The sequence below is a fragment of the Paroedura picta genome, chromosome 16 (assembly GCF_049243985.1).
Source record: "Paroedura picta isolate Pp20150507F chromosome 16, Ppicta_v3.0, whole genome shotgun sequence".
In the NCBI taxonomy this organism is placed as follows: Eukaryota; Metazoa; Chordata; class Lepidosauria; order Squamata; family Gekkonidae; genus Paroedura; species Paroedura picta.
Window position 1 is genome coordinate 22,875,868 of NC_135384.1, and position 24,474 is coordinate 22,900,341.

At 45.7% G+C, this 24,474-nt stretch overlaps 1 protein-coding gene across 5 annotated transcripts in view; it reads left to right on the plus strand.

Moving 5' to 3' along the window:
* Positions 1-1,213: 1,213 nt before the first annotated feature.
* The window catches only part of SKAP1 (src kinase associated phosphoprotein 1), a 351,262-nt gene continuing 328,001 nt past the window's right edge, over positions 1,214-24,474 (plus strand). For all 5 annotated transcript variants that reach the window (XM_077315028.1, XM_077315029.1, XM_077315030.1 and 2 more), the window contains exons 1-3: positions 1,214-1,302; positions 1,391-1,490; positions 14,216-14,321. In XM_077315028.1, coding sequence (XP_077171143.1) covers positions 1,219-1,302; positions 1,391-1,490; positions 14,216-14,321 — 290 coding nt within the window. In that variant the 5' untranslated portion in view covers positions 1,214-1,218. The remainder of the gene's footprint in view (positions 1,303-1,390; positions 1,491-14,215; positions 14,322-24,474) is intronic.

The following is a 24,474-nucleotide window of genomic DNA, read 5'->3' on the forward strand; positions in this document are numbered from 1 at the left end:
CCACACTATTTTGGGGGAAAGTGTTCTCTTTAGTTTGCATGTTTTGGGGGCATTAAAATAAAGCTCAAGCTGAATTTGTAGCTCCCAAGCTGGAAGCAGTGTAATGTTTTTATTATTATTAAAGGATGCTCCTCTCCCCAGGCCCCATCTAGCAATGAATTCTCACCCTTTTTATCTGATGCAAACACACCACATCCTTTTTTCCTCTTCTTCAGGAAAAGAAAACCAAAAAAGTACAGAAACTGGGTCATATTGGATTAATGTAGCTTTGCATGCCAGTTTCAAATATTTATAACTTTCATTTATATTTATGATAATGGGATTCATATTCCACCCTATCGTTGGGAATTTAGGGCCAAGGCAAGTCCCATTGAGCTGAATGGGACTTCCTCCCCTTGTAACCACGCCTTTCCCTTCCCTGTCAGGAAGCTGTGATGGTTAAATGGAGCCTCCATGTCTAGAGGCAGCAACCTTCTGAATACAGCACTGGGTGGTCACTAACAGGCAAAGGCTGTTTTCTTCAGGTTCTGAGAAACCCCAGAACTGGCCTGATCATGCAGAATATGGCTGGGAAGCAGAGCTGCGGACATGCCCACCCGGGGCCCTTCTTAAATTAACTCCCACCCATTTGGGAAACCCTCCCAGAGCTGTCACAAAACCCTGGTTGAGGAAGTCTGCCCTAAACTAAGCAATGACAGTCCAACAGTCATATATACTGGCCCTTCGGGTGCTCAGGAAAAACAACAAATTTCATCTATCTATCTATCTATCTATCTATCTATCTATCTATCTATCTATCTATCTATCTATCTATCTATCTATCTATCTATCTATCTATCTATCTATCTATCTATCTATCTATCTATCTCTACCAAAAGGAATTTGAAGGAAAGATCAATACATTTAACATAGAACAACCAAATTCTAATTTAAGTGTGTTAAGAATTTAAACCAAAGAGGCTGATTCTGCAAGCCTCAAAGGGCTGGCAGGTGACAGTGGATGAGTGATAGGGTTGTGAGTGTCCTACATACTGCAGGGGGTTAGACTAGATGACCCAGGGGTCCCTTCCAATTCTATGATTCAAAATCACCCACCATAAATAAAATGGGCCATTTAAGGTCCAAATACTAGAGCCTGCCTCCTTTTCTGTAATTTCATGCAGATTTTGGGGCGTCAGGCTGCAGCAGTGCTTCGTTTTCTGAAGAGAGCTAAAGGAAATGATCCTGATGACACCCACAGCAGCAGCTGCCGTCTCTCACAGGTGTCTGCAGTTGAAGCTTCCCTTCTGTGCCAAAGAGAAAGTAAGATTGGCAGCTGTGAAGGAGGGGCCTTTTGAAACCAACTGTGCCTCCCCCTCTTCTTAGTATCCCTGCTTCCTTTCCTCCTCAGTGGTGGCTGCTGAAGCACGCTTGTTTTGAACCTCCTGAATCTCTCCTAATGCAAGCTACAGCAGGTGCCCTCCCTGAAGATGTCCAGAGACTCTTTCAAGGTAACTTTAAGTCTCTTTGACTGATGAGGGCCAGCTCCTATAGTTTGGGCCAGGGGTAGTCAAACTGCGGCCCTCCAGATGACCATGGACTACAATTCCCAGAAGCCCCTGCCAGCATTTGCTGACAGGGGCTTCTGGGAATTGTGGTCCATGGACATCTGGAGGGCCGCAGTTTGACTACCCCTGGTTTGGGCACTTCGAACAAAGAGGCAAGAAGATGGCTGTTGCCACCAGGACCTCCTTGTGAGTCTTTCTTCAAAGCGTTTCTACTAAACGGTTGTTTCACTTCTGCCCCTACTATTAAGAGGTGGTTGTGTTTGATAAAGCTTTGGTGGAAACCATCCATGTATTAAGAGGTTTGTTGGGGGGAGGGGTCTGGGAACCTTTGAGTTGGACTCTGTGAGTTTCAAGTCAATGCTTTACTTGCAAGAGGTTTTGGGTGTTTGGTTAATTAAGTCGCTGTAGTAAATTATAAGTTGGTAACCATGAAGCTGGAAGTAACTTGAAAAGATGGTCCAGGTGTCTTGCTCCACTTGCATCAGGCCCTCCTGAACAAATTCAGCTGACTGTCTTAGTCATGTGGATAGATTCAGGGGAATAACTGTGTGTGTCTGAAGCGGCAGAAGCAAAGTTCAAGTCTAATGGCGCTTTTAAGACCTCGTAATCTCATGAATTGTTGCTGAGGTTTGAGCCTCAGATGGGACCTTCCATGAAGATTGAAAATGTCTGCAGTAGAACTGAACAGCTAAGGTGGTTCTGAATCTAGTAGTTCAAATGGGACCAACTCACAAAGTACTTTATTTATTGTATGGCGTGTCTGTAGTAGACCTAGGAGATTCTAAGATGGTCTGGCAGCCAACCAAGAGATGTCTGAAGATGGTTTGCCGTTGACGGCCTCCAAGCCATGACTCTAGAGCAGGGGTAGTCAAACTGCGGCCCTCCAGATGTCCATGGACTACAATTCCCAGGAGCCCCCTGCCAGCATTCGCTGGCAGGGGGCTCCTGGGAATTGTAGTCCATGGACATCTGGAGGGCCGCAGTTTGACTACCCCTGCTCTAGAGTCTAGAGTTACTTGGAGGTCTCTCATCAAATACTAATCAGGGTCAACCCTGCTTAGCTTCTGAGAGAGTAACAAAGAGAACAGGGACCCTTGTAGTAGGTTCAACAAGAAAAAGTTCCTCACCACAATAGGAATAACAAAAACCAATTAATTCAGCAATCAGAACAAGTATACAGCTGATTTTACAATTAAAGGAGGTATACAAGAAGTGCACAGTAAACAATCTTGCAATTTCTTTATACAAACTTAAATATAATATGTAATGCAACAAGCAGTAACTCCCACTTTGTGGAGCCTCCCAACAGGTCCTAAGAGCTCAGCCTGTTTCGCCACAGCTTCTGCTGGGGAGTAGACAGCTACAAAGAATAATAATGAAACCCAGTTATATTCTGAGAGAAACTTGCCTGGGCTATCCAGGGTCCATTCCGTGTACTTAGGATAATGCACTTTCCATGTGCTTTGGCAGCTGGATTTTCCTGCGCAGAACAGGAATCATAGAATCATAGAGTTGGAAGGGGCCATACAGGCCATCTAGTCCAACCCCCTGCTCAACGCAGGATCAGCCCTAAGCATCCTAAAGCATCCAAGAAAAGTGTGTATCCAGCCTTTGCTTGAAGACTGCCAGTGAGGGGGAGCTCACCACCTCCTTAGGCAGCCTATTCCACTGCTGAACTACTCTGACTGTGAAAAACTTTTTCCTGATCTTTAGCCTATATCGTTGTACTTGTAGTTTAAACCCACTACGGCGTGTCTTCTCCTCTGCAGCCAATGGGAACAGCCTCTGGCCCTCCTCCAAATGACAGCCTTTCAAATACTTAAAGAGGGCTATCATGTCCCCTCTCAACCTCCTTTTCTCCAGGCTGAACATTCCCAAGTCCCTCAACCTATCTTCATAGGGCTTGGTCCCTATGAAAATCTACTAGTAAAGTGCATTGAAAGTGCATTACCTAGTGTGTGGAATGGGCCCAGGTCAGTGTTATTCTCCAGTAAGTGTGGTCATGGTTATCTTCCCAAACGTGCTTTAAAAAAAAAAATCTTTGGTTGAGGCTTCATTGGACCTGCCCCTCTTCCTCAGCATCCCCATGTTTGCTGGTCTTTGATTTTCACATCTCTAGACCTTAGCATGGGTGCCTTTCTGAGCTGGGTAAAGAAATGTGAGAAACTGCTAGAGCTAGGTTTGTAGACAGGTTAAACATATTTCTGCCGTGTATCTGCTTTTGAACCGATGAATCAGTTCAGTTAAAAAACTGTGAGACCTCAGTTTAAGTTTTGGGAAACTGACGGGAAAGTGTGAGACTCAAAAAACCACTGTTTGGGGAGAAGGGCATAATATTATGGATTATTGTACATAATAAAACAAAAGTTTGGTGTCTCGTTAAATAGTAACAAACGTATTCCTGTGTACATGAAAGTTAGTACTCACTTCATCAAATGTATTGAAGCGTGCCTGTTTTTTTTTATACATGGCACAGAGGGCATAATGATTAAGAGCAGTGAACTTGAACCTGGAGAACTGCATTTGATTCTGTACTCCATGCAAAGCCTGCTAGGGGATCTTAAGTCAGTCACAGTTCTCTCAGAGCTCTCTCAGCCCCAGCTACCTCATAGGGTGGCTGTTGTGAGGAGCAGAAGGGAAGGTGATTGTAAACCACTTTGAGACTACTTCAAGTAGAGAAAAGCAGGGTATTAACCCTTTTCTTTGGGTTGCTGCAGACTGACATGGCTACTACCCATCTGGAATGATCATACCTTATAATATACCTTATAATATAATATAATATAAGAGCCTCTTGTGGCGCAGAGTGGTAAGGCAGCCGTCTGAAAGCTTTGCCCATGAGGCTGGGAGTTCGATCCCAGCAGCCGGCTCAAGGTTGACTCAGCCTTCCATCCTTCCGAGGTCGGTAAAATGAGTACCCAGCTTGCTGGGGGGTAAACGGTAATGACTGGGGAAGGCACTGGCAAACCACCCCGTATTGAGTCTGCCATGAAAACGCTAGAGGGTGTCACCCCAAGGGTCAGACATGACTCGGTGCTTGCACAGGGGACACCTTTACCTTTTTTACCTTTATAATATACCAGGTTAAAGTAAACTAGCCTCTCTACTTCCTAACGTTTGCTTTGTCTCAGTGCTCCACCTTTTTGAGCCCAGGGCACCTTTGCCAATTTGTTGCCGGATAGTGGGCGGAACTAGAACATGGCTGCTGCAGGAAGTGGTGCTAGCCACAAAATGTCCGGAAATGAGGTTATGCATAATCGTCATAGTAAACCTTCAACACTTCAGGCAGAGAAGTTGTACTTAACAGGAAGCTTTATATACAATAACATTGTTGAAAAATATTGTCTTGCTTCCACACGGCTTAATTTTTAGTCACGTGGTGTGGAGCCTTGCATTGGGGTGCCAGCTGCTGCTCAGCCAGCCTTCCAACATTTGGGTGACTGCAAAGGTGTCCGCAGGTGCCCGTGGGTGCCATGTCTGGGATGCCTGCCGTCCTTGTCCAGTCACAGATGAATCAGCCAAAAATTGAGATAATCTACTGAGTAGCCCTAATTTACAGTTCAAAGGTAGTGTACAGTTAATCAATTTAACATTTGTACCTTAGGCCAGGGGTAGTCAAACTGCAGCCCTCCAGATGTCCATGGACTACAATTCCCAGGAGCCCCCTGCCAGCGAATGCTGGCAGGGGGCTCCTGGGAATTGTAGTCCATGGACATCTGGAGGGCCGCAGTTTGACTACCCCTGCCTTAGGCCAATGAAAACCTCTTAAAGGACTCGATTCCGGAAGCACTGGGAGGAAAAATCTGAGCCAAAGAGCCATTTTATCTTCTGCTTAAGGAAGGAGGGAGAGCTGTGAGCATGCTGTGAATTAGGCATTTACGGGAAAGAGTCCTTGCTGGTTTATCTGCTCCTGTTATTATGTATAAACATCCGTTTCCAGGGTTCTGTCTGTCATGCCAAGAAATGAAACTTCTGCCCTGTTTAGCAGATGAATGGGTAGGCTAACGACAAGGGCTGCGCCAGCAACTCCATTGCCCTTTTGGCTGGCTCACGTTGCCCCCTAAATCCGGGGCACATTTCGGAGGTGAGAGATCTCATCTTTAACCAAGACATTGGAGTCACCAGAGGCCGGGGGCTAAGTTTTTTGACCCTAAGCCTACTTCTGTAGATTTCCCGCCATAGAGCAGAATGGCTGGCGCATAACAGTAACTGGCATGCCAGATGGAAGACTGGGAAGACGTGACCTTCATTCCCTGCTGATCAGGGAAGTTCACCGGCTGCCCTTGAGCCCCTCACCTTCTCTGTCTGGAGGCCTAACTTTCTTCACTGTGTTCTTGCAAGGCTACAGCGGGGAGGAGGGAGTCACGTACTGGTGCTCCCTGGAGACTGGGTGGGGTAAAAGTGTAGGGGACAGATGGGGAGAAACAAAGCACAGGCAAATGTTGCAGTGGAGAGCAAAAACCAACAACCCCATGCTCCTGACAGCTGCCTTGGGGTGTGTTGTATACCTTTTGTAAACACCCCCTCCATCCCGCTGCCTGTCAGAATATAATATATATAATGCTCCAGTTCAGCTCTGCGGTCATTTGGTGAGGCTGAACTCTGTGTACAAACTCTGTGTGCGAGCTTCATGCTATAGTGACAGCGGCTTGGATGGAAGTTTCGGGGGGGGGGGGAGTGAGCCGAGGCGAAAGCTTTTTTTCCACCTGGAAGCCCGTTGGGGAATGTGGCACTGCAGGCCTAGAAGAGAGAAAGAGTGGAAGTAGTCAACCTCAAGCGTCAGAAGGGAGGAGAGGGTAGTGGACAGGCCTTCCTCCTCTCCTCAACTCATGTCTCATAATGGCGCCCTTCCTCGAGGGCAGTAAGAGTCCGAACTACCCAAATAATTGTGCTGGGTGAGAGCTTGTGAATGCAATGTCAATGGAATAAAACTCCCGTTTCTGCACCTTCAGCGCCATCTCGTATGCCTTCAGAAACACACGGTAGGATGTTCTTGCTGCTTTGTCATGAGTTTTCCGCCACACTTGCTCTCGCCGTCTCATTTCCCTCTTCCTCTCCCGGTCTTCAGATACATTGAAACAGAAGTCTCCAACCACTGCAGACAGGTAGAGGGTGCGAAGGATGTTGCCAGGAAGGGCTTCTTAGAGTCCACACGCATAGCACTAAATACATTAAGATTCAATTAAGGCAATTGGTAAGGTCTGTGGATAGCAGTAAATTAGCATACAAGCATAATAAAAGAGCTTACAAACAGATGTGAGAACTGAAGGAATTTAGCTGTGTAGTGAGATAAGAAACTGGTATCTCTGTTAAGCCCGGAGTTTTAACTGTACTCCTTGAGTTTGTACGCCAAACATTCTTGCTCAGCTTCACATCCGAAGAACCCTTAAAGTTAAATTACAAATTTAATTAAATACAATAAAAATAACTTACCTGAGGGGTATAATATAAATAAAGTACATATTTTATTTCTAGCACGCCCTTTCCTGGTGGGGTCAGGCAGTTAACAATGTTTAAAACAAAAAATAAAACATTTTCACATTTTTTCTGTATTTACAAAGGATGTGGAGCTTCTGGATGCAGAATTTCTCAAATATATAATTTTCAAAAAGGAGAGGTGAAATCTACCTGCAAGGTCAGGCGAGGGAGGAGATCTGGCTACTCGATCATGAAAGGATTTTGTACATGGTTATAGGCATTTTTTATCTCCCATAATATCTGATCCAGGGCAGAGCAAGGTCTCACAGTAAGCGTCAGTGGACCTGGGATCAAATTTAAGACTGAACCCCAGGCTCTTTGAATCCTTGTCTTCCTCAGCTAAACATGTGGATTTCCTGTCGCTTTTAAAATTTAAAGCAGTGGTGCAGTCAACTCATTTCACTCCACCCCCCCCCCCTTCCCGTTTTGATATTCAGGGCTTTATTGTTCCAAACTGACATTTCTCGTAAACAACTCATTTTCGGCACCTGCCACCTTTCTTTTAGCTTAGATTATTTTCTTGTTAGCTGACTGTTTTTAATTGAAGTCTTCGGATCCCCTTCTAAAGCGGGAGCCTTCCTTCCCTGACAAGCAGAGCAGGCTATGAATGGAGATTAATTGCATGTCACGCTCCCATGTATCAAACTTGCTGCATCTTTAACAATCCGCCGAGTCTCCAGGCCTTCTGATGGGGAAGGTACATTCCATCTACACAAGCTGGAAAGACAGGCACTGGAGTCAACTGCCACGTCCGCCTAATGGTTCGTCAGAAGTGATCATATCATTTAGAAAAACGCAGATCAGAAATCAGGAGGCCAGATTGCTTTGATATTCTGCATGTGCGGAATTTCATTTTCTTTTCTCTCTCTCTCCCCCACCCCCCTTGGTACTAGAGGTTAGTTAGCAACACAACAAGCTGACGAATTCCTAGAACAGGAGGGGCAAGGGTTCAAGACGGCCGGGGAGCAAGCCCTGTAATGCTGGCAGGTATATTAGGCAATCTGTATTTACTTGCCAGTGAGGGGGGAAAGGCTCAGCTTGCTGTCAAAAGCTACTTGACTGCTTCCTTTTTCTTAAGGTCGCCAACTTCTAGGTGTTGGTGGTGGTCGAGATATCCTGATATGTGACATGTCTTCTGCTCTCTCTTCCTTTTCGGGTGCCTTCCATTACCCAACTGTCTATAAACTCTGGCTGACAGGATAGTGTTCAAATTGTGGTTCCAAATTTTAAATCTGCTTCATACTGTTTTTATATTGGTTTCATTGAGTTTTTGCTTCTGTAAGATGATATGCAAGATGATATGTATGAGGGGGATGGTCTATAAATCCCTAAATAAAACAAACATTTAAATAAATAGATAAATATTACAGCTGATCTACACGGGAGAGATCAGTTCCTTTGGACCAACTGGTTATGTCTGGACTGGATTGAATGTTATAAGGATATGAGCTTGAGGCCCAGGAGCTGGAGGCCACAGTCTCTGTGTTTTAATTTAATGCTTTACATTTCTCACCCCTGTTAAGTCTGTGGGTTTGGCAGACACAGATGGCAGTTTCTTCTAAAACATTCAGCGAACCACAAACAGAACTCGAATTTATAAACATTTTAGAGAGCCCACCAAGGACAGGGCTTAATGGGCTTTATTGGACCACATTCAGATTCTGAGGCAAGTTAGTTATGGCTGAATTTCTGTCTTCAGTTCTTAAATTCAAATTGACTGGTGTATTATGACTATTTCTGTTTTCCTTGCTCCTAACTTGTTTTATGCCAATAAAGGTATTGGGTGTGTGTGTGATTATTGGCTAATTTATGATCCTTCATTTGCATGCTGCCAGTCTCAGGGTGAGTGGCCATATAGACAACACCCTCCCCCCAAGGAGAAAATAGGCGCATGACACATTGTACACAAAGTCCTCCAAGTATTTGGTTGGAGTCCATTTGCACCCCTGATGCTTCAGTACAGGCAGTGGGGCTGGAGTCGTAATTAGTGAAGCCAGAGTTGGCAATGGCAGCAGCATAGGTGGCAGAGGCCCTGGTGGTGCCAGCACAGAGTCACCAACTGGTTCTGCTGGGACCAGGCCCTCAGAGGGAAGTGGTTTGGGCAGTCTGCATGGTCAGTTGGAGGAGGTACAGTTTTGCCAACAGGCACTGGCATAGTCTCAGAATTAGCTGGGGTGCATTGATGGATCTGGTCCATATGGCGGCACAGTGTGTTGCTGTCCGGAAGCTGGACCATGTAGGAGGTGGGGCCGATGCTTCAAAGAACAAATGCCAGAATCCAATGAGGACTGCTGGCATAGTTCTGGATATCAATGGGGTCCCCTGTAGCAAACAAATGGGAAAACTTTGTTGCCTTTTGGCTGGGAGGACTCAAGTCTAGGTTGAGACAGTTAAGAGACGACAGCCCATGAGGAGGTCTGCTGGGCTATGGCCAGTGGCTGATGACAGAATGGCATGCTATCTAGTGAGGAACTCTGGTGCCAATCCCTGCAGACAACTATCTTGACTGAGTCCTTAACTGTGTGCATCATTTGTTCTGCTTGCCCCTTTGCTGGATGGAAGGGAGCCAAGGTGACATACCTGATTGATTGGCTGGTTGTGAATAGCCGGAACTCCTCAGACATAAACTGGGCTTCATTGTCCATGATAAGTGTTTCTGACAGTCCATGGGTGGTGAAGATTTTCTGGAGGGCCCGGGTCACCATTTTCAATGTCATAGATGACAGTGGGACCACCCCCAGGCACTGGTGGTTGAAGTCAGTGGAAGGTAACAGAAATTGGCTGAGGGCATCAGTGTGCCCTATAGCAGGGGTAGTCAACCATAGACATCTGATGGACTACAATTCCCATGAGCCCCTGCTAGCAAATGCTGGCAGGGGTTCATGAGACTTGTAGTCTACCCCTGCCCTACAGCTTTGCCGAGCCAGTGAAGCAACAAGTAAGAATAGCCATTCAGGAAGATCAACCACTGGAACATGCATGGAGAGAGGATCTGGAGTGAGTGTCAGAAGTAAAAAAAGGCAAATAACGGCTTGTGGTCCGAACAGATTGTGAATGGGTGCTGGAGAGGAAGTCATGAAACTTTTTCATGCCCGCAGCGATGGCCAGGGCCTCCTTATCAATCTGTGCATAGTTTCTCTCAAGGTTCTCTGCTGAGTGGCAGAACCAGTTCCTTGCCAGGGCCGGCAACTAGCACAGCAACCCCATTCTCATCATGTGGGCTCAGCAGACAGATGCAGTTTCTTTGAAAAAAATCAGCTCTTTTTGAATCCCAAGACCAGATACTGAACAACAGAACTCATTGGACTTAGATACATTTCAGAGAGGCCACCGAGGAGCCTGACTGGCCATTAGAGAGCCAGTTTGGTGTAGTGGTTAGGACTTCTAATCTGGCGAGCCGGGTTCGATTCTGCACTCCCCCACATGCAGCCAGCTGGGTGACCTTGGGCTCGCCACACCGCTGATAAAACTGTTCTGACCGAGCAGTGATACCTCGGCTCTCTCAGCCTCACCCACCCCACAGGGTGTCTGTTGTGGGGGGAGGAATTGGAAGGCGATTGTAAGCCACTTTGAGCCTCTTTCGGGTAGGGAAAAGCAGCATATAAGAACCAACTCTTCTTCTTCTTCTTAATGGGGCTTTACTTTCCGACCATTCTCAGATTCTCAGGAAGGTTAGGTACTGGCTAGTTTAGGATCCTTCATTTGCATGCTGCCAGCTTCAGCCTGAAAGCCCACATGCCCAACAACCCCCACGAGCACTCTTCTTAGATAGCCTTTCTCAACTTTTTTACCATTGAGAAACCCCTGGTACATTTTTCAGGCTTTGAGAAACCCCAGGAGTGGTACAATTGTGCACAATATTGTTGGGAAGCAGAGCTATGGACATGCCCACCGAGGGCCCCTTCCCTTTCCACCCCCTCCAGGTCCATCATTGGCCATTTTTTTGGGGGGGGGGGGAACGACATGACCATATATCACCCAGTAAATGTTCAACGCATTAAAAAAAATTAACTCCCACCCACTCAGGAAAGCTTCCCAGGGCTGCCAAGAAGCTCCAAGGTATCATGAAACCTTGAAGGTTGAGAGAGCCTGTCTTAGAGAGATAAAAGGTGAAGGTATCCCCTGTGCAAGCACCGAGTCATGTCTGACCCTTGGGGTGACGCCCTCTAGCGTTTTCATGGCAGACTCAATACGGGGTGGTTTGCCAGTGCCTTCCCCAGTCATTACCATTTACCCCCCAGCAGCAAGCTGGGTACTCATTTTACCAACCTCGTAAGGATGGAAGGCTGAGTCAACCTTGAGCCGGCTGCTGGGATCGAACTCCCAGCCTCATGGGTGGAGCTTTCAGACTGCATGTCTGCTGCCTTACCACTCTGCGCCACAAGAGGCTCTCTTAGAGAGATAGCAGTGCCCTTTTCACTGAAATTCAGCAGCTCCATTCGAAGCAGAATTAACACTCTTCTAAGCTCATTGACATCAGTGGACAGAATAGGGTGGTGAGCTCTGGGTTGGACAATTCTTGGTGCTTTTGGGGGTGGAGGCAGGGTTTGGCCAGAGGTGGGACCTCACTGGAGTATAGTTGCCATAGCTCAAACTGTGGCTTTCCAGATGTCTGTGGACTACAATTCCCATGAGCCCCTGCCAGCTCTGGAGAGCCACAGTTTGGCCATAGGGTCTACCCTCCAAAGCAGCCTTTTTCTCCAGGGGAACTGATCTTGGCCATCTGGAGAGCAAGCGCAACGTCAGGAGCAGGGCCATCTTAACAGCATTATGAGCCCCTGGGGAAACCAGTGTGCCGGGACCCCTACGGCAACCACTGACCAGAATAAAAAGCAAACGGTCGATAATATTAAACATATATTTATTTTATTGGCACGTGCACAAAACTGGTGTTGAAACATGAAAACCAGGCTGTACAGCAGCAACGAATCAACACGATACACATTTGAACAACACGCAAGGCTTGAAAAACACAATAATACTCTGTATTATTGTCCATTTGTAACACAATAACATTGCAGCAATTATTATTTTATAGTTTAGAATAGCCCCGGCTCCTGCATAGTTGTATCTATTTATGGCAAGTCACTTAACATACACAGATTAGCATGGGGCCTCTATGCTCGAGGGCAAGTGCGCATCGAGCCCATGCGTTAAGACAGCCTTGAGCGGGAGGTCTCCAGGTGCTACCTGAAGGTTGGCAACTTCCAATACTTCGGAATGGCCTTGTACGTGTTAGGATTCAAGGTGAGACACTTCTCCCTCTTTTTTGCCACTGCAATTAGGCCAGGTGTGCGTTTTATTCCCTCTGTCATTGGTGGTGGTTTCTCTTCCTCCCCGCTGACTGTTCGGTAGGGCAGCTTCCTTGCTCTTCTGCATCCTTGTTGGTATTTTATCACCCTGCAGAAGAGCAATAAAATTCACGGCAGCCTAATCTTGGGCGGCTTACATTCTGCTCTTCCTGATCCACTCTGAAACTTTATAGCCAGGATTTGTATCTCATTTCCTGGTGCTGTGAGCGGAGCAGGGAGGTGGGGAGTCGGAGCTGGCTGGGGCTTGGAGCAGTTTGCAGGAGTGATGGACATTTTTTTTATTAAAACACATCCAGCCACTGGTCTGCTGTGGCACTGAAAGTTAGAACTGCTGTGTGGTGGGGAGGAGATGTGTACCTACCTGCAAATACCAAAACTAACATTACTATGCAAGCACAGGAAGTGCAAGTGTAACCCTATGCGCTTACGGTGGCAAACGATGATATGGAATCAGGGGCGTGGACATAGGGAGGAGCCAGTGACATCACAGGGAGGGGCCTCTAGAGGTGGGGCCATGGGGGATTTAAGGAGGGGAAATATGTGCAGAGTTCAGAGTACTAGTAACTATTGTCTCACTTTAAACTCATTTCCTCTAAGTGAATTATTATTGAAATAAAATAAATCAGTTTAGCTTTTCTCCTGTTCCCAGAAGCATCTGCTCCTGCTGTATCCTACCTGTCCTTCCCAGTTTTCCTATACAGATTGCCCTCTCTGAGTACAACCCACTTGTCAAGATGTTACAATTAAAAAAACAAAAACCCTGTACTTAAATAACGCTAAATGTGTTGGTTCTAATTGATGTTCTTTGAATGAGCTCATTGGCCATAACATTAAGACGCATTTCCTGAGTGATCTCTTTATGCCCATGAAGAAGAGCCATGTGATCGAACCTTTTCTGTGTCCTGTTTGACTTTAGAAAGGTCTTTGAGGCATTGAGTTTCACGTGACTTTGCTGAAACCATTCTGCTACAGCCTCCAGGCATCCACCTGAGAGCCAGCCACATAGAATAGATGTCAGATGTTTGAGATCCTTAAGACATGGACAAGTGCAGACACTTTTTAAAAATTGCATTATGCACATTTCTTCACAGCCACGGTTGATGTGTTTCTTCTAGATCACTCAAGATACCCTTGTTTCATCCTGGTGGGAAGCTTCTTCTCTCTCCAGCTATGCCACACAGTGCAAAATAGATGCCTTCTCCTGGGTTACCTCTGGTGTGAATCAATGGCAAACATGGAGGGTTTTATTCCCTGCAAAGTGGGAGCTTTGCTGCTTTTGCCTATGGATACCGCAGCAGGGCAGGGCCGTACTATGCCTCAGCTGCCATTGTACCAGAATCCCTCTTGTGACTATGTCAATATGATCTGGCACTGGCCCAACCCCGGGGGATGGTGGGGGGGGGGTCGTGCCCCTGAGCCCCCCAAGTTTACACCCCTGTGGAATCCTAAGCAGCAAATGTATATCCAAATGTGGAGAATGAAATTGCTATGCAGAAACAAGTGTCCATGTACACATCTGTGTACATGTGCCAGTTGTTTTTTTTCTAAATGTATTTTGGTGCTAAAATAAAGAAAAGCTTGATATTTTAGTCACAAACATCAAGGCAATCACCACTTTTGGGGGGTATTTTCCTGTTTCCTTCCCAGATTTCAGGGAAAGTGCTCTTAGGACTCACCATAGGTTTTCAGTAGGAACATTCGTGATACTGGATTTCCAAGAAGCCGATTAACTTGTGTGTGTTTATTTTTCTTTTTAAAGGAAACATCTCTCACTTAAGTTGTGAAAGCTGGGCTTCTTTTTTGTTTGAGATGTCATGTGATTCTGTGAACCTGTGCCTAATCTAATTCCTCCCTCTCCCAATTTGTTTTCCCAAACAGATGTTGAGGATTACCTGTTGGCAGGACTTGAGAAAGAGAACCTCAGTGCCAGAGCAAGGGAAGAGGGAGAGGCAATCTTGGTTGATATCGAACAACTAAAGGAAAGGTAAGCACAGCCAATACATTTCATGGCAGCAGTTTCGATAAGGTGGTGGAGTTTTAAGAACAGACTTCCTTGGGGGTTTCCCCGCCTTCTCCTTCTGGGTAGTGCTTGACTGGTTTGACTGAAACGATTACAGCTATTGGGTTCGTTTGACTAGAGTCAGCCTGTTTGCTACTTTCCCCTTTCCTGTTCTAAGAAGACCAAACTAGATATAGTGGCAGCTGAACGGTGTGTTTAAACCCAGATATGTCCCAGCCGTGTAGAACGAAGGGGCCTCTGTCTGACAATTTGCATTCAGAACATGGAGTTTTAATAATTATTCTTATAATCTGCCTTTACCAGTTTGCTCAGCATGGGTAAAGGCATATACAATAAATTGGTTTATATTGATAAACAGCAAGTAGCGCTAATTTCCTGCCTTTCCTTGCAAATTGGCATAGATTTCTTTGTTATATTCTAATTCGATCCTGCGCATTGGTTGTGATCGTGGCAGTTTTTAAAAGCCTGAATTGTGTGGATTGAACTTTGTACTCCCAAGGTAATTTGAAGTTTGACAGCCTCTCTCTCTCTCTCTCTCTCCTCCCAATTTCATTCTGAACTGACACCCCCTACCTTTATTTTGTTTTCTTGCAACACTGAAATACTTCCCCCCCCCCCCACTGAGGACACTGAAATTTGCCTCCTCCCTGATCCTCCTTTCAAGTCAGTACCAGCAGGGAATTAAATGCATCTCCTTTTAGAATTTCCCCTGGTGTTTTAATTTCTTTTACTTGGTGATCAGAGTCTAGTGATAGTTTCGTATCGCTGGACTCATGCTGCTTGTCAAAACATTTTAAAAATTAGGGGGAAATGGAGCTTGTACACCAATGAAGGAGAGAGGATGGAGGAAGGTGCAAAGTGAACAAAACAACCTCGATGTAGATGGGGGAGTGAACTTTGAGTGATGGGAAAATAGACCAGAGCAATAGTTTGATGCAATAGAACAGAGCTGGAGTCCAGGGGCATCTTTAGGACCAACGAAGTTTATTCTGGGTATAAGCTTTTGTGTGTTTAGTAGTTATTGTTTCTCTGCCTGATCTTGGCTGCTGACTGTCATACTAGACAAGTGAAGTCACTCTTTATTGTGTTTAGCCATTTATAAGCCACTTTGCTCAACACTGCAGAAGATTAACAAATATTTTACAATAAAACAGAGAAATTGACAGCTACCTCATCCAGTGCCTTTTCTGCAATGGCAGCTCCCCCCCCCCCTCCAATTAGATCAAAGCCATTTCTTTACAAAGACATCCCAGTTTTGCTGAACTTGCGGGCACTTCTGGATTTTGAAAACAGATAGCGTTTGCCATCAAAAAGTGGGGAACTGGCCAACTGCAAAATGACGGTACTGAGAGCTTGCTTTCTGGAGGCAGCTGTTTCTGAACGGCTGTCCTCGGAAGAGACACAGATGATGCCTGCTGGGTTCTGGCGTAGGACCTTCTGCTCTACTGAGATGAAGAGAAGCCAGGACTGATTCTGTGCTTCGGGGGAGAAGGAAGCGGGTGCCAGGAAGCACATTGGCAGGCACCGTGGCATCCATGGACATCATGCTTATGGGTGACTGCTATAAATGATATTTCCGTCAGACAGAAGACTTCCAATAATATCTTTTATGCAAAGGGGATGAGTTAAAATAGACATTCACTATCATGCAATGGGCCCTGCAATGCATGCAGAGCGTACTCTTCAGCTTTACGTTTATTATCTAATTTTTATAGTCAATACTGAGATTCCGAGTGCATTACAGAATTTTTGAAATGAGTGCATAAACTATAGGGCATTCAATAAGAAATGCAATAGAACTGTGGTTGCAGAATTAGAAGACCAGGCAAGCATGCATTGATGATGCATTTTGCCTAGGGCAAAAGGGACTGCAAAAAGTGTAGTAAGTGGCATTTTAAAAGTGGAAGACACTGCAATAAAAGCAGGATAATACATAGAAGAAGAGCTTTGGTATCCCCCTTTCTGCTACCTGAAAAAGTCACAGTGTGGCTTACCTTCCTCTTCCCACAGCAAACACCCTGTGGGGTAGGTCAGGGGTAGTCAACCTGTGGTCCTCCAGATGTTCATGGACTACAATTCCCACGAGCGTTTGCTGGCAGGGGCTCATGGGAATTGTAGTCCATGAACATCTGGAGGACCACAGGTTGACTACCCTTGGGGCAGGTGAGTCTGAGAGAGTTTTGAGAGAACTGTGACTGGCCCAGGGTCAGCCAGCTGGCTGCATGTGGAACAGTGTGGGGTCAAACCTGGTTCTCCAGATTAGAGTCATTGCAGTAGAGGATAACTGTATGCATGATAAAGGCACCATTCTGGCCTGTTCAATCACTACGGTTCTAATCTTCAGCTTCGAAGGCAAGAGTGCCTTATAAATTGCCATAAAGGCAAGGCAAGGAACAAAAATCACTGTCATGCTATTCAAAATATTCAAGCAAACAAGAATATTTCTTTAAATGCACCAGAAGTTGGAAGCCATCTATTCGGATCTCTAGACAGCAAACATGCACAAGGACTAATGAAGGAGGATAAGGGAGAATATGGGCAAACTAAATGGATTCTCTGCATCTCTTTCACTACAGAACTAATTTTGAGGGAGGGCATCTGACGTTCTAAGATCAGTAGAGCTGATAAAATATGAAGGTCTGGGGCTAATTGACAAATTACAAATTAGCAAGTTGCTGGGTCCAGATGGCATACAACTGCAAGTCCTCAAAAGAGTTCAGATTTCTTGATCTAACAGAATTATGCAGGCTTTTTCACCAAAATGGGCACCACAGGGGATAGGAATCAGCAAAGCATCAAGTTTTAGAAAGGTGTCTAAGGAGAAGCCGGGAAATTATTAGTCTGTTAACCCAGGGGTAGGCAACCTGTGGTCCTCCAGATGTTCATGGACTACAATTCCCATGAGCCCCTGCCAGCAAATGCTGGCAGGGGCTCATGGGAATTATAGTCCATGAACATCTGGAGGACTACAAGTTGACTACCCCTGTAACCTATCCTGTCTCCCAAATAAATTCCAAAGGCAGCCAAGTGGAATTTGCAGTCCTTAATAACACGACAGGTCCCTTTGCAGATTTGCAACAGGTTACAAAACAGGAAGCAGAAATTATGGGTAGTTTACAATGGAAGTAAACAATAACATCCCCCAACAGTCCATTGTGGAACTAACGCCTTTTGACATTTAAACTATCTGGAGCTGGGGTGAGCAATGGGATAATCTGAGGCAGGAGTCTAGTAGCACCTTACAGTTTGACATAATTTATTCATGACATCTGCATGATATCCTCTCCAAGATGCAGTTTTAAAGTGTGCATATTTTAAATAGCGTTGGAGTGAGTGACTCAGTTTTGGGGGAGCACTACATCACTTTGTATGTACAGGTGTTCTCCTCTTTGTCTTCACCTGGGAGCTGGCCTCTGGCTCCTCTCATCCTTTGTCTCTCTCTCTCTGCACACGGCCTTCCACAGGGAAACGTATCTCTGCAGGTGTCTCCGGTAGAGACAACGCCCTCATGCTCCAACACACAAAATACTGGGCAAACCGGCCATTTGTGATGGGGAAAGGCCTCTTGAGGTTAGGCTTCTCTCTTTCCTTTTGATGGCACCTTGAATGTGAACTGGATTTACTTAAATAAATGTATGGTTTTACCTTTTGCAATATACGTCTTGGGAAAGATGACAGGAGGAAAATAGATGCTTTCGAATTATGGTGTTGGACAGTAGTCCCCAACCTTTTTGAGGTTGGGGACTGACAGGGCAACTGCCCGCCCGTGCATGCCGTGCATGTGCGCCCGCGCATCGCACATGCGCTACCGGGCCGCGCACGCGCGCATGTGGCATGCATGGCTGAAACCGGGAAAGATAGAGAACAGAAATGTTGACAGAGTTTTAATAGGAGAGTTTAAATATGCAAAGGTGCAAAGTACCAACTGCGTCATGACTGGATGGCTTTATTGAGAATTTAGACAACTTGGTAAAGAGAGTGGGGATAGAGGGAGGGAGCTGTCCAACTGTTCTTCACCTGAAGACAATTAGGGAGGAAGTGTGTTCAAAGGAGCAGGAAGTCTCCAAATAAGCCAATCAGGATGCGGGAGGAATAATTTAAAAAATGGGAAGTTCCTATCTAAATATGCTAATTACATATCTCCTCCAATTACATATCTCTTAGCTTAGTGTAGTGGTTAATAATGGTGGCTTCTAATCTGGCGAGCCAGGTTTGATTCCCCACTCTTCTCCATGCAGCCAGCTGGGCTAATCAGAGTCCTGTTGGAGCAGTTCTCTCAGAGCTTTCTCAGTCCCACCTACTTCATAGGTGTCTGTTTTGGGGAGAGGAAGGACAGACAATTGTAAGCCACTTTGATTCTCCTTCAGGTAGAGAAAAATAGGACATAAAAAGCAGTTCTTTTTCTTCATATTCTTTTGAATCATGCACACTACAGATCTTGTATGTTCGAACGCAAAAGGCCTCTGGAGATTCAGTGTAAACAAGCCCGAGTCCGTCGAAAGAGATGGCCACTGAAACCAAAGATCACAACTCATGGATATTGATGAAATCCAAAGCTGGCTGCAACTATCCAGGAAAGAAATCTGAGGGTTGTGGTGGATAGGTCAGTTGAAATGCCAGCTCAGTATGTAACGGCACTGAAAAGACAAATTCCACGCTGGGGGATGCATTCGAAAGGCCCTGACAATAAAATGGATTGAAAATAGAATTTTCAGAATCACACTGCCTGTATATAAATCTGAAGTGCGTTGGCATTTGGAGTCATGCTCTGGCCCCCCTGGCTCAAAATGCCTTCCGTTAGCTGCAGAAAGCCCAGCTAAGGAGTTGGAGCGCCTTCTGTACAAGGGGAAGCTGAAGTGTTTGAGGCAAGTAGATTAGTAGGAAAGGGAACGAACTACATGGAGACACTCTAGAATAGATCAGTGGTTCTCAACCTGGGGGGTTGGGACCCCTTGGGGGGTCAAATGACCCTTTCACAGGGGTTGTGGCAGGACAAGCAGCTCGGCCAGTGGGGTGTGTGTATGTGTGTGTGCTATCCACACAACAGCTTTGCGGGGTAGATCAAGATAGAGCGTTCGTCTGTCTGGAGCCGCAGAAAAGAGCGAGATCAGCATGGTGGGACAAGAGGCAGAACTGAACTGAGAAAGCCCAGGAAAAAAATCCAATTTATATACCATCATGAACAATGGATCTTCACGCCATGGGTCAGCTTCGGTTTGATTTCTGTGCAAGAACAGTTGCATAAATTTATGGTTGGGGCCCACCACAACATGAGGAACTGTATTAAAGGGTCGCGGCATTAGGAAGGTTGAGAACTACTGCTCTGGAGGCTTCTGAAATTGTGCATGGTATGGAACAAACCAGCGGAGATTCCCTTTCTCCCTTCTTAACTCTAGTACTCAGGAGTATCCAGTGACGCTGCTAGTTGATTCAGGGCAGATAAGAGATGTTCCTTCATACAAAGGAAGATTAATATGCATAATTCACTGTCACAAAAGAACTCCTACCCCCATACTCACTATTATTAGTTAATTATTGTCATGGATGCTTAAGGCTGATTCTACATTGAGCAGGGGATTGGACTAGATTGCCTGTGTGGCCCCTTCTAGCACTATGATTCTATCATAGATGGCTTTGTAAAAAGATTGTACAAATTCATGGCCGATAGTGCTGCAATCCTATGCAGAATGACTGCAGTTTGGGCATTAGATCTGCAAGGTCTCAGACATTTTAAACCACGATTACTAAAGGGAACCTCCACGCTTAGGGGGCAGTATATCTTCAAATGCCAGTAGCAGTGGAACAAGGTTTGGCAGGAGAAGGGGAGGTGGGATGTTGCATACATGTCCTGCTTGCAGGTTTCCAGGATGCATCTGGCTGGCCACTTTGGAAACAGGATGCTGAACTGAATGTAACCTTAGTCAGATCTAAGAGCCCTCTGTTTACGTTTTTATGACCTCATCAGTGAACTGCTATTGCAGCTCCTGTCTATAATTGCTGTTAATATATTTTTAGTTTGTGGAAGAATATTTCTTCTTCTTCATCATCGTCGTCGTCTCCTCCTCCTCGATGTGTGCTCCATTTTGTGAATCAGGAGCTGAGGCTAAGCAAGTTTGAGCTAGTGACTGCAAAGGGTATACAAAGCTGGGTTTCCAGGTCTAAATGTGAGGTCCAGGCTGTGCAAAAGAAAGAATTACGCAAGCCAATCTTGTGAGTTTAGCTGCCAGAATTTTATCTGATGCCGAGGTTGAGCACCTACAAAAAAAACATGAGGCTTGTGCCTCTGAACATAGAGAGCTGATTACTCCTTGGTATTTTGCACATATTTTGGGATTAAGAGAAATTATTTCCGAATCATGAATTAAGCACCATGTAAGAGCGCTACTGCATTGGCTTTGTTGGGGTGGAGGAGAGCAAACAAACCACATTCAGCAGTGCGGTGATCTATTGAGATTCACAAGCTGTACCCCATAGCTTCTCCTGCAGCTTCTCCGTATGGGATTTAATAGTGCATAGCAGAGATGGGCCTTGAACCCCAGTCACTCTGTGCATGTAGCAGTGCTGAATTCCTGTGGCAAGAGCACATGGAAGATCCCTCAGATTTGCACTAGCCGGTGGTCAAGGGTGTCCCAAATTGGCCGTGGTCCCGGACAGGTTAATTCTTTCCTTATTATAGGCCCATTTCCAATATCCATTTCCAGTGTTTTGTTTTTAGAAGATTTTCTCCTTAAAGTTTGCTCAAGTGGGCAAAGAGTTTTTATCCTTCGTAAGGTCACAGCCGGGTGCTATCCCCTGCAGAAGAACATTGTGTGATGCCCCGCTGTATCCAAATCAATCTTTCCTGCTGGCTAATTAAGCACCAGTTTTCTTACTTAGCAACTTGGGACTGTGTAATTAAGGGCCTGGGTTGCCGTGAATAATTGAAAGACACAGGCGCTTGAACGCGGGAGACGGAGGGAACCTTCTGGAGGTAGGAAGAGCAGGGTGCATTTTGTCTGGAATGCAGAACTGAGATAGCTGTACTTTGGAAGATCTCCCCCCCTCCCCGCCTGTGTGAGTGTAGCGTAAGCCCATAGAGAGCCTCGCTGTTATTTCTTGCTTTTCCCCTTCACCAGTGGGAACATCTAAAAAGCATTTACAAGATGGGCTCACTGAGTCTTTGTCATAGACATTTACCTTCACGCAGATAGCGTGGATATTAAGGGGGCAGACGAGGGCTTATGGCCAGGGTGCTCTGGGTCCACAGCAACCTTCATTGTTTCCTCCTCTCCCCTAAAACAGCTGCCTTAGAAATCTCTGCCAACCAGGGCCCAGGTTTTGGGGAGGCCTTGGGCATGGAGTGCTGTACCCCCATATCTACTGGTAAACTCCACGTCTTGCCTGCTCACCCCTCATGTGCCCCACCTGTGTGTCTTTCCTGACCTCTCACAAGCTCTTCTACCATCTACAGTGCCTACATGTCCTTTCCCGTAGGGTTCTGGGCGCCACAAGAAGTGCCACTGCTGTGGCTACCAGGAACTCTGGTGCTTTTTGTAGCACCCATATTCCCTTCTCCAGCAGGTATGCAGCTGAGAGCACAGTTGAAGAAGCACTTAAGAGCGGGTCATGGAAGGGTGTGAGTGTGGATGTTGGAGGAGATGCATAAGTAGCGAGTTGGTGGCACTTGGCCCCACCAGAGGCCACAAGCCCTGGAAGCTGCCCCCCTTCATGGTGCAATGAGGCTGACCCTACTGCTAACAAAAGTGAAACTCCTCTTTCAGGGTCTTTTTTGTTCCTCCCTTCGGATTTAATAAAACAATTTGCTCTCCTTTCTCCTCCTTTGCATAGATATGACTCAAGTGAAACTTAATTGACATCTCATAACTAGAAAAGTATGTAAAAGGTGGGCCGATCTACAGCACAAACTGAAGCGGAGTTGCCATATGGGGAGGGAAAGTGCATGTTTTGAAATGCATGCGTGGTTCGCGCCGAGTTGTTAGTTATGTTGTCATTTTAATGGACTGTTTATAGGTCAGGTTTTATTATAATTGCCCAGGCTGTGGAGTTGGAAGCTGCTTTGGGGGCCAGAGCAGGGGGCCTGCATTTGAAAAGAAGTCAGTAAGGTTATGCTTTGTGGTGACAACAGACATCATAAAAATTGTGGAAGGTTTGAATGAATGTCCAAGCCAATAGAGCACAAGAACTGCGAAAATGGTAGGGAATATTTACAGAGAACAGTAAGGATGAGGGGTGTGTGTGTGTGTGTGTGCGTGGGGGGGGGGATGGGTGGGACTTGGACACTTGGGGTTTAAAAACAAACATAGGCCAAGGTTACCCAAATTTTACACCAAGAAATCTGTCCCTGCTGGCAGACTTCCTGATGTCACTTGGATTTTGGCTGCAGGATGGCATGGTGTGTTGGGCTGGGTGGCCCATTGGCCTGATCCAACATGCTTCTCTTATGTTCTTACGAATGTGCTGATTTTCCCTGTCTGGGTTTCTTCTCTTGCTGCTCAGAAGAAGAGCAACAAATTACACAGGGCGCTTTAGACCCTTTCAGAGTTTTAACAGAGGCCCCTCAGTTCACCAGAAGCATTACATAATTAGACTGCATGTATGTTTTTACCTCCTGTGTTCTGTTTAACTCTTGTTTTTTCCTTGCTTTCCTTTATTCCACTGAGCATGAAACTGCAGCTGGGATAGGGTGAGATCTTGTCACTCATTGTGAAATAATCAGTTGGGGGATCGCTGTGTAGCTAGGGGTTTTGCCTCTAGATATGACGTTATCAGAATGACTAGATGAGTGTATCTGAAGAAGTGAGCGGTGATTCATGAAAGCTCATCCCTGCCACAAATTTTGCTAATCTTTAAGATGCTACGCAATTCTTACTCTCTTCTACAGACTAGCACAGCGGCCCGTCTAGATGGAGGGGTTGCGGGAGTAATGGCTCCCATATTCCATTTGGAAAAGTCAAAGCCTCTGATAATAATGGAGAAGGAGTGTCTTCTTTAATGGCAGGGACTCTGGACCTTGGACTGGGAAGAACCTTGGGTAGTGATGGTCTTGTGGTCTCTGGATATGATCAGCAGGTTCATACTCGTATTTAGTATGAAGGGAAATAGGGTGATGCAGCATTGGCCCCTGTGATTGGCTAGAGCAGGGCCCCCCAGTCTTTTCGAACATGCAAGCACCTTTGGAATTCTGACACAAATGGCTGCTGCAGGAGGCGGAGCCAATAACACAATGGCTGCCACAGCTTACTTTCAGTCACATAGTACTTGTGCTGTGGTGGCAGATACTGCCAAAGGGACCTTTTAAGAAACCTGCACAGCCCATCAGAAGCTTTGCTGGGCACTTTCTAAAAACAGGGGGAGTGTTGGTGGATGCTGGGGTGCACCATAAAGCTTCTAAAATACAATGTAGTTCTAACACCCCCAGTGTTTATTAATAATGCGATTGAAAGGCTCTATGCATAGCCTCAGATAAAACTGGATCCTATTAGCATACTAATGTCTTAATACCGCTGACCGACCATGTTTTGGCTTTGCCGCCTTTATCAATGGTTTGGCATACGTATAAGTGCAATAAGATCTGTATAGGCTGCTGTACAAAAAACATCCAATCTAAACAATGATCTCTGTCCGCGTTTCTTTATTTCACATGGTAAATACAGGAACATCAAACCAAGGTCCCGGGTATTAATCACCCGCTTTCACTTTCTTCATCAGTGACATTCTCAAACCAATATAATACAATTTAAAACAGGTCATAAAATAGAACTTAAAACTATGCTACTTTAGAGCATCGGATTTTCATGGCGGCGGCACGAAACGTAGTCAGCTGAGTTGTCATCTTGGGGAACTCTTACTTAGCAGCCTCTTTGCTCGCTCTACATCATGATGTTCTTGCAACTTTTTAAGGAGTGGTTCAGTCAAGTTGCTACAAATGTCTATATAGGCAGGGCAGTGGAACAATATATGCTCTCTTGTATCCATTTCACCGCTCCCACAAAAACATTGTCTCAGTGTAAGGGGAATGTTCTTATAGCGACCCTCTACAAGAGCTGAAGGCAAGACAGAGCATCTTGCAAGGGTAAATGCCCTTCTTTGTTTACTTATTACCAGCTAAGATAGATAA